General features: G+C 40.9%; 1 protein-coding gene across 3 annotated transcripts in view; it reads right to left on the bottom strand.

Moving 5' to 3' along the window:
• kif3ca (kinesin family member 3Ca) overlaps positions 1–13,084 on the bottom strand; it is a 32,752-nt gene that overhangs the window by 18,223 nt on the left and 1,445 nt on the right. Inside the window, exons 1-2 of one of the 3 annotated variants that reach the window (XM_086264808.1) lie at positions 10,817–11,139; positions 9,191–10,609 (exon numbers count right to left, since the gene is read on the bottom strand). In XM_086264808.1, the coding sequence (XP_086120934.1) occupies positions 9,191–10,600 (1,410 nt within the window). In that variant the 5' untranslated portion in view covers positions 10,601–10,609; positions 10,817–11,139. Of the gene's footprint in view, positions 1–9,190; positions 11,140–13,084 lie in introns of those variants that run through there. The other 2 variants (XM_086264807.1, XM_086264806.1) reach the window with 2 other exon arrangements.

Genomic DNA, 13,084 nt, shown 5'->3' with positions numbered 1-13,084 from the left:
CAGCTGTACTAGCAGATGAGACAGTCTGCAATAATCACTGCTGTATTAACTTGCTCTGAGGTCTAATCCATCAAAGGGGGAGGTCTGAAACTTACCTTACTGCATGTGTGTTGAGGAAATAAAATATATTTATTTATAGGGGGAAAAGGAAATAGTTTTTGATGAATGTTAGTTTGAAGGTTACTTTGAACATCACATATTGTGAAAGGATGGGTTCATGGGTTAGGATTTTAGTAGGTTTTTTCAGGGAAGACGAGGCTATAGAAAGAACCTAAAGAGAAGGAAAGATTTAAGTTCGCAAGACTTGCAAAACCTTAAATTTCCAATTTGAAGCAAGAAGAAAAAAATATAAACATGAGAGAATCGTGACTCGAGAAGAGCAGCTTAAATGCCCGGTGGGGTGAAACAACAGACAGTATAAAAGGCGGCTGTAGCTTCCTGGTCTGAAAAGTGACCTTCAAGATGGTGATGATGGAAGAATCATCTTCAGCCTTGAAAACAGAACAAACAAATGGTGGCATCAAGGTCTATCTGTAATGCTATCTACAGGCGAGACTGCTTCTTCTGAAGATGAAACAACCTGAACTTTTTTTTTAAACATCAATTTAAAGCTGGTTCAGGTAGATTTAATATATTTCAAAAACTAACAGAAACATGAAACCAGAAGGGCAGAAAAAATTACGAGAGCACCGATGAAAGAGGCGGTAGGTAGAGGAGAGACTCTGCAGTTTTGACCCAGAAAACTGGATCTAAGAATAGTTCACATGAGGGTCGATCACAGCAGCCTCCTGAAGAGAAGCTGCTGCATGATGCCATAAAGCTCTCGACAGCAGCTCACTGTTTCATAACAGCATGAATCCAAAGCTGCACTCTGCTTAGGCAGGTAAAAAATATCAGAGTAATGTGAACCTAACTGGAGGTAAAGGGAGAGAAAACAGCCACTTTATTAGACACATTATGACGGTCAAATGTTAGAGGGAAAGGTGATGTATGATAAGAGGACTCAATGAGCGCCTAAGGTCCTGTCCTAGAGACCAGTCTGCAACCAGACTGCATCCTGAACACTTTTATTCCTCATTTTTAATAACATTACACACTGATGATATTTTCTTATTAATGTCAAGCGAGATAACATTAAACTCGAGGCATAAATGATACATTTAGTCATTTGCTATATTTGATATATAATCAAAATTCATTCAATCAAATATGCACATCTGGCTAATTGTTGTGACAAAGCAGCTTAGACACAGAAAGCGATGACTTCCTGTTAAAATGCTAAAGATGCAGCTGTGAGGCACAGGTGCCCGTTCACACTTCAGAGGCTGTTGTACCAAATAAAACAAGCCCATAAAATGTGGGTGAATACTGTTATAAAAACCTTTTTAAGTTAATTCATTTTAAAGAATTTAAACAGTTTTGAAGTTGACCTACTGGCTAAAAAACTAATTGGGTAACCAGGTCTCTTGGTTAAAGAATAAAGACTAAAAGAGAGGTAAATTAGTGAATGATAATCACATATATATCCAAAAAACACTAATGTAGCAGACACAGGTTCACCTTCACACCCAGCTCTTTACCAGGACAGCGTTAGCCCTGTGATAGAGTGGTGACCAGCCCAATGAAAACAACATGTCTAACTGGATCTGTAGGTTTGTGATTCTGGTCTGGACTTCAGTATTCAGGATTTTTGTGTAATATTCAAGAGCAAAGCTGCATTTGACTGCTTCTTGAATGAAGCTGAATGCTTTTAATTGGAAATCACTCTAGGAAACCTTCACAGGGGACCTTTACGCTTGCTTTTCTACCAGGACATGCAGATGACTTCTCAGAAAAGTCTCTATATAAAAGATACACTAAGGCTGGTGACTCTCATCTTTTCATCTGCCTGTGGATGGGGTTACATGCACCTATTAGGGTAGCTTTATCCTCCCGCGCAATGTGTGGCCTGAACACAAATCGTAAATGGACTTGTACTTATACTGTGCTTTTCTACGCTGTTTGAGGACTCAAAACACTTTCTTACTAACAGCATAATTCACCCAAGTTAAAAAATTCACACAGTCACATTCCATTGCAGGGCAGCTGGGGGTTCTTGTCCCAATACTACAATCAACCCCCCAAAAAACCCTTTAGTGTTGAGAGTGAAGCAAAGAAGACAAGAAGTTTCTTATTTCAAGCATAAAGAGAAAGGTCGGCTATCATAGGCGAGTTTAGACTCTTTTTGGGAGTGCTCAAGCGCCCTTTCCCCCTTTTTTTTCTATTTATGCCTGTTGTTCTTCTAACTAATTGTTGTTTAGTCTCACTGTGCACACCCAGACACACAGCAGAGTCGCTCACCGATGGTGGAAAAACGTTCAGCAAAGAAGATAATCTAGCATCACCACAAATGCAGAGTTAACCTCTAATTTTGCCCATAATTAAACCATGACTGAATAATGAAGTGAAAATAAAATAGATTTATAGACCATTTCTTCCTGATTTCTCGTGGTTTTGACAGATCATAAAGTTGAATATTTTTCTCGTGCCTTTGGCGAGTCTGTCAGTTCAGTCCCACCTCAGCTTTTCTCCCAGCACAAGAGGAAAATGGTGAAAACAAGAGCATGACGTGGACACACATCCTCATATCATGACCTGCAGACCTAACAGGATGTCACACATTAAATATGACCACGTAAATTAAACCTGGCAGCACCTCCAGCAGGGCACAAAAAAGTTCTACAACAGTTGCACCAACGTCACAGCACAATCCACAGATGGAGCGCTGTACCTTGGAGGCCAGTTAGCTAACAGCACCCTGCAGAAGCACCAGCTGACCCAACACAAGGCTGGTTTCTGACCTACTTCTTTTTGTTGTGTGTGTTTTAACTGGGCGGACGAGAGTGTGCGAGGGAGACAGAGACACAAGCAGAGAGGAACTCTATTGCATTACCATCTCATTTTATCTATAATTGGCTATTCCAGAGCACATTTCCACTGCTCCATCTCTAGTCTGTTGCCTTTTCTCTCTGTCTCTCTGCCTAGTAACCTGTCTCTCATTGAACCGGAGAGCAGAAGGAAAAAAAGAACACTTCAGGCAACCTTCTGCGATTGGCAGGTTAATGTCAGCCTCAGCCAATAAAAAGGAAGCTGGGCCAGGGTACTTAGGTGGGTAAGGAGCAAGGGGATCATATAAAAAAATGCATGATAAATTCTAGTTTCTACAAAATTTAGAGCAACAGAAACATTTGCTATTTATATTTTTTATGATTTTATTTTATTTGTTTTTATTATTTTAAATGAGACTAAATTAGATAAAGAGGTCAACATCATCTATATTTTATCTATGATAGGGAACATTAGAGTTGTGCTCCTCTGCAAATAATACAAAGACTGCTCTGTCTGATGTAGCTACTGGAAACAATAACCATAAACACAACAAACACCACCATATTTATTCTCTATAATAACATCCACTCAGCTGCTTTACAGCTGAAAGAGCTGGTTATTGTCAGTGCCGAATAATCTGGGGAACAGTTTCACTAATTAAATCCTTGAAAAAGATGTCAAACTAAAACCCAGATATATTTAATGTAGTGTAATAAATTAAAGCGTAAGGAGGGATTATGTAATGTTTTAAAAACTACTGATGAATCATTATCTATTCTTGTTAGTTAAGTGAGTGTTTATCCTTTATATGGTTTAAAGGGATATCTTTCCTTAAGTGTGGAGGAACCCCCGGGGAGACCGAGGACAAACTGGGGAGATTACATCTCTCGGCTCGGCTGACCTGCGAACGCCTCAGCCTCAGCCTCAGCTGGAGAAAATGGATCCACGGATCTTTCCTTGAATCATGACAGATTTTTGTGTTATTGTGGATATTTTCACATTGGCACATTGTGCAATCTGCTCGTGTTTATAGAGACTGTTCAGACCTGATGTCGCAAAAGTCATGCCTTTGGATGAAAATTAACAGGAGTAGCAATAAAAAGCCCATCTGTGGTGTATATTAATGAACTTTAAATTATTGTTTTTTGACCATGCATGAGACATCTGCAAGGGCTGAACTACATCATAAATTAATGTAACCTCATGAGCTCTCAAGCTCAGCGCAGAGAAAAGATTAGACTAACTAGTGGTGTAAAGTCACATAATTTAATTTACTTTTAAATTGAACTGATGGCGTAAAACTTGTCAACAGTGTTCATGTTTCTGCTCATGGTATTAACAAAACCATGTGACCGAGTGGAGCGGTGTCGTTTATATGTTTTTTTGTTTTTTACTATTTTTGGACAACAATGGAGCTCTTTTTTCAGGTTTTATCTACCGCCACAGTTATCTGTTAGATTTTACCATTTGTTGGAGCAAACAAATTAACCTTCATCTTGTTTGCTGTGGGGTATATCAGGTTTCCTTCTTTCTGATGCATCAAAGGCAGGAAATACTTCTTACCCTTAATCATCTTCCTCCCCAAGGGGAGTTTCTCATTCTCATCACTCGGCAACCACCCAGTCACCATCAAACATACAGAAAGAGCCAATGACAATCTAAACTGTGTACGCAGACAGAAAATTTCATACAATTTAGCACTAAACAGATTTCATCTCATGGCTGTTTGGAGAACAACAAGGAGAAATATGAGAAGCCTCATGCGGAGATTCAAATGAAAGTGCTGTGATCAGCAGACAAATATACATTTGGCTATGTCTCGTGGGACTTCCTACACCTCAGACCTTCAATCACAAACTGCCAAACAGTAGAAACGAGGCAAAAATGAACATGTTTACTCTGCTCGTAAAAGTGGAGTATAAGCACTCTGGCTGTTTCAAGGATTTTTCGTTTTGAGCTTGTGCAGCTGAGTCCATGAAATAAAACTCTGGAAATACATTCTGCTTCAAATTTGCATAAGTGCTGAGATGTTTTCCACATGAAAAAACATTAAAAGATTTCATTAGCAACTCAACAAGATGAAATCTTGGGCTGTATGGATAGGATAATTTATATTAGAACACATTTACACCGTTTCCTTTTTGCTAGCTGTCTTTTGGGCTTGATGTGCAATAATTTGAGTCACTAAACTGCACATCTTGACTGTTTTTGTGCTGTTGGTGCTTTTCATTGCATTGCAATGGATTTACAATAATATGGCTAATTAAGCTAGCCCCACCCTCTTATCCAAGAATGGTTTCACTCCAAAAACTCAGATGGAAATGGCCATAATGTACAGTGATCCTGAGCAACAATAACAGATAATAACGGGACGGAACAGCTGTGGAAGTGACAGAAGCCAAAACATGCGAAGGAATGCACTGAGATGCCTAAAAGAAGCAGACAATCTGTGTTGTGAAGGCAGGGGTGCCTCCAGAATGTTTTCATAGGGGTGGCTATATAGAGGGCACTAAAATGTTGGGGTGTGCTCTTCTGTCTGTGCGTGTGAGCGCACTTGCATATCTTCTGTATATAGTCTATGGTTTACTGGACAATAATACAAACCCTTTGGTTCAAAAAAATCTTTCACTCAATAAGATTTTCTTTAATTTAAGAGCCACCACTGCACGACGATGTTCGGCAGCAACTATTCAAAATTATTGTTTGCCTGTATTCCAATATATTAGCAACTTTTTATGTTTTTTTTTTTGCAACAATATGGCTATTGGGTTGTCATATATTGACTTTAGCTGCTTTGCCTACATGGAAGAAATCCACATATAGGTAAAATGGATCAATTTGTCCATGCACATCAGTTTTGTTTGGATTCTTGGGGATAATTATAACCTTTGTAAATCTGTAAAAACCCTTTCTTTCTCTGTTATTACACTTCTCCAATTGCTGCTACCGCTCTTACTGCTCTCTTTCCGCCTACACTGAATATTTTTTAACCCACTGCTGAATGCATCAAGTTAACACCCCTGCTGTGAGAGCTTTTAGAGGATCGCTTGTAGGCTGAGAGAAAGTGGAAACATCAAAAATTCAAACTACACCATTAATATTACTCCTAGAATACACAGAATCTCACAAACTGATAACAGTCGAGAAAGGTTTTTCCTTCAAATGCAAACCTACATCATACTGCCCTTCTATTGCTCGCCTAGAAGAAACACTGAAAATGTCTCTGCCCTCCTCTCGTTTCCTCACTCCATGCCCTCGGGCTGATCAGTAAGCTGATCTGGCAGTGTCTCGTGTTGGATGGTCGAGAGACTGCAGCTAAAGTATTATAGAGCGAGTCATTCAGTCATTCTGCACGAGTGACTTATTGACTGGATATGCCCATGAATCAGAGCAACTAATTAATGCAGCTCTGACTCAGTCTTGATTGCAGGCTGTGTGATGGCGTGTGTGATTATAGCAAAGAGAGAGCTGACATTTTAAGCTTCAGTGGCTCCAGTGCCTGTCAGGACATATGAGAGACATCAGACCAAACTGTGGATACAGGGCGCTATGTGGGAAAACACATCTATGCACAGCTATTAATAGTCCTAAATGAAGATTTAAAGAGATCTGACTGGTTTAATAAGTGTAATCTGAGAAGGAAAAGACTATAGTAACAGCAGCTATAGCTATAGGAGTCTAATCAGCAATATCAGAGCAAATATTTGTAGAAATGTTTGTATTTCAAGTGAAACCATCATACTGGCACATTCTAAATACAGACTGCAGAGTATGAGTACACTAATCTGTGTCTTTGAAGGTCACATTGAGGCGTTAACAAGCTGACTGTGTACTCAGACTACAAAACAGCTTTTACAATGCAGCATACAGAGCAGCAGAGTCCTAGCAGCTCAGTCTCATCACAAAATTGAAATAATCACAAAAAAAAACCCCAACCCGTTTGTATCTGTGCACTGACAGACAATCTGACAGACATTCATTTTTTTGTGACAGTCAGCACTATTTTGAAAGTGTTCATCCATCAGTCTTCTTAACCACCAATCCAACTCAGGGTCATGAAAGGGCCTATTCGAGCTGTCATTGACAGGAAGGCAGCGGGGTACAGTGCTAAGACAGACAGACAACCAGTCACACTCACAACCACCAGTTAACTAAACATGTGTCTTTTGACTGTGGGAGGAAGCAGGAGTACCTGTTTCTGTGTGCAGCACATGTGTTGACACATTAGAGGGTATGCATCACCATTGCAACCGAAAAAATGTAGCTTTGAAAGAGGGTAACAACCGTATTTAAACCCAAACCATGATTGTTTTCTAAACCCAAAACAGTATTTTTATTGCCTAACCAAACTGTAGTCTGCAGTGTATGAGCAGTGAAATGATTCACCACAATACCAACCCTTCCGCATCCAAACCTTTAGCCTTTTAAAAGTATAAAATATTAATTTTAATGACTATTTCATAAACTGCTGTGAGACTGCGCTGGTTCTATACATTGTTCTAAGCAATCAGATTAGCAGTAAATGTTTAAAACAAACCTGAGGATAATAAACACAAACTATGGAAGAGTACAGCAATACAGGAAGCTGATAGTGCAGCAATTAAACAGACTGGGCTTAATTAGGTCCTTTAATTACAAAAAAAATAAATAAATACAATGACAAATTTATTTGATATTCATGTTTTTATATATTACTCAATTAATCTAATTTAACTCTAATAGAACGCTCAAACCAGTAGCAGTAGTAGTGACGACATTTGTAGAAGAAGAGATGGCCTTCCTGATGCAACGCCAAAGGGAACTGGATCCTTTGCTTGTTAGGCAAAGGTGTAAAATGCTACACTACAGAATCAGAACCAGAATCAGAATATTTTATTGATCCCTAGGGGAAATTTTGTACTACACTAAATTATGTACTATGTACTGAATTATATACTATACTACAGGGCCACTAATAAGAACACTTAGTAAAGGTTAGCAAAGGGGTGTAGAACTCCAGGCCTCGAGAGCCGGCGTTTTAGATCTCACCCTGGGTCAACACACCTGAATCAAATGATTAGTTCATTACCAGACCTTGGAGAACTTAAAGACATGTTGAGGAGGTCATTTAGCCATTTGAATCAGCTGTGTTGGATCAAGGACACATCTAAAACCTGCAGGACACCGGCCCTCAAGGCCAGGAGTTCGACACCTGTGGGTTAGCACATTTACTCCGGTTCTAACTCTGAAGCACAGCTGCAGATGGATGTTTGTTTGGTTAAAACTTTCGGATTAAATTTTAGTGTATGTTAAGGTCAGAGTTTGGCCTTGTGTTATGATATTTGGGATTAGAGTAAGGGTCAAAGGAGACGTGGGCAAAATACGACCCTCAGTCCGAATCAGCCCACGGACCATCTCAATCCAACAACCACAGAGAAAAATCAATCAAATCCAACACTGTGTTAATGAATCTCAAGAAGTGTGTCTCCAGCGAGTCTTTGGATATTCAGGCCTGTAAAACAATCTGTCATGTCCATCAGATTTACCGATTACCACACTTCAGCACCATGTGTGTCATGTTTGACTTTAGATGTCCTTTTTCTGAGAGAGTATGGCCCTCTGAAATACAACGTCAAACCTAAAATAAGCGGATTCTTTTCTTCTATTTTAAAACAAACATTAAGATGACATTCAAAAAGAGGGGTTAACATTTATTCAAATAAATCGTAAAACTGTTAAATCATCGATCAACGCATTTTCTTAACCGCTTATCCACTTAAGAGTCACGGGGACACTGGAGCCTAGCCCAGCTGTTATTGAGGCATACACCCTGGGCAAGTCGCCAGTATACTCTCAGAAATCATCACTGTGCAATATCAAAGAGCTTCTGCTAACATTATCAGGGAGAAAAGATCAATTACATGTATATTTTAACAAAATAGATCTTAAAGTCCAAAATAAATGAATAGAAAGTGTTTTATTAAACGTCTTTTTTGTGATTTGTAATTCTTTAACCACTAACTTTTCCAATAAATTTGTTGTATTTCTATTACTTTTTATTTAATTTAATGCAGAGAATTTCTGCACCAATACAATGCGTAGCACCATCTAACATCATCTGTGGACTTTTGGCATCTCTCCACACTTTCACCATTTGTTTCTAGTTTTTGTTTTCACTGTTTTATCTCCTGCTCTGTTCCTTTATGGCCTCAGAATTTACTATTCGATTTGTCTTTTGTGTGTGTTTGTCTGGAATGAATAAAAGAAGAAAGAAAGCAAATAAGGAACAAAGAAAGACAGGAAGAATTTAACAAAAAGAAGCAAACCACCTGGCTGGACTCACCTTGTACTTGGCGGTCAGCTGTTCTGTGGCTTCCTGTTCCTTCCTCAGATCCACCATCATCCTCTCTTTCTCTCCCAGCAGTTTCTGCTTCTCGTCAGGAATCAAGTCCTGGTCTCCTCTAATGGCCTCCTTCTCCCTCTCTAGCCGCTGCTCCTCCAGCTTCATGTAGTCCTCTCCCTCCTTCTCGACCTCTTCGTCCTCTTCATCCTCAATCTCTTTCTCCTGGTCTCCGTCCCAGCTCTCGTCCTCCACCTGCTCACTCTTCTGTTTGCTCCTCCACTTCCTGTGGTTGAGCTGGGCCCTGAGGCGAGCAATCTCTCTCTGGAACTCCCGCAACAGAGCATCCTTGGGGTCCTCGTTGACTCTGGGCTGGTTCTGGATGTTCTTGGCCCGGTTGGCGTACCGAAGGGTTGTGAGAGTCTCGTCGTAGTGCTGAGGGGCCGGGCCAAGTGTGGCAACCATAACAGTCTTAGCATTCCCGCCCAAAGAGTCCTGTAACAGCCGGGTAAGCTTGGAGTCCCGGTACGGCACATGTCCGCTGCGCCCATCTGCCAAAGCGGAGATAACATTTCCCAGTGCTGACAGGGAAAGGTTGATCTTGGCGGCCTCTTTCAGGCGCTCGCCCTGGACACCGGTCTTGGCCTGCCGCTCGCTGCCAGCCAGGTCCACCAAGTTAAGGCGTCCAACCCGTATATGTTTCCTCCCATCTGGCCCAGGCTGACTGCACTCCACAGTGATCAAAAACAAAGCGTGGGACCTGGACGAATGTTCATTCATGTCTGTTGCCCCAACCGCCCTCGCCTGATTGCCCACATTCATCACCTCCTCGATCTCCTTGATGCTCTTGCAGACACAGGATGTGAGATCTTGAACATACACACCAGTGTCTGGATTTTCTCTGAGCTCCAGGGCTCTAGCATTGCCATGATTGGGGTCAAGAAGATCCCGAACCTCCTCTCGGTAGATCTCGAGGTAGGACGCCCGCACTAGGTATTGCTTGTCAGATTGGGAGCGGGAGATGTGTGTGAAGATATGGTCAAAGGCATTGGGAATCACACCTCGTCTCTCTGGGTCCAGCCACGCTCCCTGCATGGTGTATGTCTTCCCAGTTCCTGTCTGCCCATAGGCAAATATGGTGCCATTAAACCCTCCCAGCACTGAATCTATCAGCGGCCGCACGCTCTCGTCATACAGCTCTCGCTGTTTGGAGTTTGCATCATACACTGCATCAAATGTGAATGTTTTCTGGGGCTCGCTTGGTGGTGCACGAGGGTTTCTGAGGATTACTTGTCCCAGCCGTAGGTCCATCTGCACTATTCCCCCTGCAGGCCCATTGGACTCCTCTTTCCGGCTCAAAGGGCGGCATCGAACTACCACCTTCACTGACTCACTGCTCTTGTTCTTTGACATGACTGGCTTCTGTTACTCGTTGCAAACAACAAAAAAGGAAAATGTGTATTATCTAAGTCCACAAAGCCCTCTGAAGTCCTTAATGAGCATATATCCCGTCTGTTAACTGCATGTGTTTCTTTAAATCATTCATTTAAAAAAAATCATTATGGCTTCTTGGTCATATCACAATGGAAAACAGCCACAGTGCCAAATAGCATAGACACAGATATTTACCAATACAGATGATGAATTGCCACTGTGTGTAACAGCCAGTTTCCTTGGCTTATTGTGCGTGAATGAGCCTATAAGCAGACGGACGACCAGCACCTCTCACGCTTTGGATCGACGCTCCATTGCAGTCCTATGAAAAAAGAAAAGATCCAACAACGCCGGTAATGACACAAATCAGTTCAGACATCACACGCATATCGTCCTTGGCGTGCAGCTCCGCCGCAGACCGCTGTCCGCATCCTCCCGTACTCCGCGCAGAGATGCTCCGAGGTGGATTTGCAGCTCTCGGTCCGTCCGGAGAGACAGAGCTTCCTTCTTGCACACCCCCCTCACCCCCACATACACAGTCATTCAACCATCACCACACCCCACATCACTGCGGACTGGAACAAAGAATCATGGGAAATCGAGTTTTGCCTCGCCAAAGACTCGATTCTTGTCCAAGGCTGCCACCAACTCGTTAAATGGTCACGGATGGTTTGTACAGCTGGGAATTGAAACTGGACCGTTTGCGTGTGTGTTTACACAGTGGATGTCCCCATAATTTGAAACATTTTCTTAAAATTATAGTTCATATGTATTATTATAGCCTCACACCGACATTTAGCCCACACAGCTTCCCATTTAAGTGCATTAAGCTTGGGAAAATTTATACATAACCCTTTCATTACACACTGGATGTTGTCATAAAGAAAAGTTCATCTAGCTGTTTATTTTCGAACTATAAAAAAAACAAATAAACATGGGATCTCCTCTAAAATTAAAATAAAGCTTTGGCCCTTGAAGAGTTCTTGGGTACCCAGCAGGAGTCTGTATTTACTGGTTCACTGAAGGGTCAGCTGGGTTATTTCCTGCTTTTGTGTAATTACCTCAGTTACCTCTATTCTCACAATAATAGAGACTGAAAATATTCAAGAAGCCATACTGTCACTACATAAAAACACAATAAAAAGGTGATGTGATCAAACAGGACTGGCGCTGGATACTTTATTGGAAATAGATTTGTTGCAAGAAAAATACAGAGAATATTATTGTAGTTTATTTTTGATTGATTGATTTTGCTCCAAAAGGAAAATAAAAGCACCATCCCTCCTCTAATGATCCATGTATTGTCAAGTCAACACTGTGTGACAGACGCTTTTCTTAAAATCTGGCTTTTGTCCAGTGGTTTTAAAGAAAAACAATAGATGCATCTGTCAAGGGGATTATGCAGAATTTTTCAGAATGCAACATTAACTACAGCAAAGACACTGCAAAGGTCCACAGCTACAGTAAAGACTGGGATCTGTTGGAAAGTGGTTTTCAGTTTTCAGACAGTTTGATAGTGACATCATAAAAAAAATTAACTAAAGAGTATAAAGAATTATGATCGAATCCTGTACAGTATCAATAAAAAATAATTAAAACAGGACCCATATGTGCAGAAATTATCTAAAAAAAAAATAAAAAAAATTAATGTGCCAGAAAGGTGACTCTGCGCTGTGTAAGTATAGTCACTAGATCCTCGAGTTATGTCAAAGAAAAAACAATTTCCTTCTAATTTGGATGAATCCAGGAAGTATAACTCATATTTAATTGGCTACACAAGAAACGGAGTAATTTCCCACATTCATGACTCCTCTGTTGAAGGGAGAACCCCAGTTTGTATACAACTGTTGTCCCAAAGCAACAAAAATTTAGGGCAAGGAGGAAAAATGTAAAATGAATCATTTTAAGACTCATCTAAGAGCATTCAAATGCAACACATTAGCGCCCTCTGCTGGATCAAGTGTGTCGTTAAAAGCCACCTAAGTAGGTCGGGAGGATTCACGTGAGTAGTCTTTCCAGGTGTAATGGAGGAGGTGACGCTGTAGTGTAGGTGATTTCTGAGCGATTCTCTGGGAAACTACCGAAGCTTACATTCAACTACTTCTCCCAACCCCTGTGTTCGCTGACAAAAAGGTGAAAATCTCAGCCACATGGGGAATTCAACACACGGTGGGAAAGCTAATGGACACAAATGACTCAACACCTCACTGAGCACTGAGATGTGTTTAATGTGCCCGGGGAAGCAATAATAAGTAAATGTACTGGACTGATGAAAATAACACAGCGAAAATTCCCCGGCTTAGGTGTCACCTTTTATGAGTCACTCACAGCCAAGTGACTCAAGCTCACCACAGACTATCCAGCTATGTGTGAAGTAAATATCTGGATATGATTGCGGGTAATTTGTATTATTTGTATTTTATAAAATGCTAAGCAGGTAATTTAAAAGTATGGTGCGAAATA

This window comes from Aulonocara sp. 'chitande type north' Nkhata Bay, linkage group LG15, assembly GCF_057382095.1.
Source record: "Aulonocara sp. 'chitande type north' Nkhata Bay isolate Kocher_YH1m ecotype deep benthic linkage group LG15, A_spYH_male_GT1.1, whole genome shotgun sequence".
In the NCBI taxonomy this organism is placed as follows: domain Eukaryota; kingdom Metazoa; phylum Chordata; class Actinopteri; order Cichliformes; family Cichlidae; genus Aulonocara; species Aulonocara sp. 'chitande type north' Nkhata Bay.
Note: the sequence above shows the minus strand (reverse complement) of the source record. Positions and strands in the feature narration are given on the sequence as shown.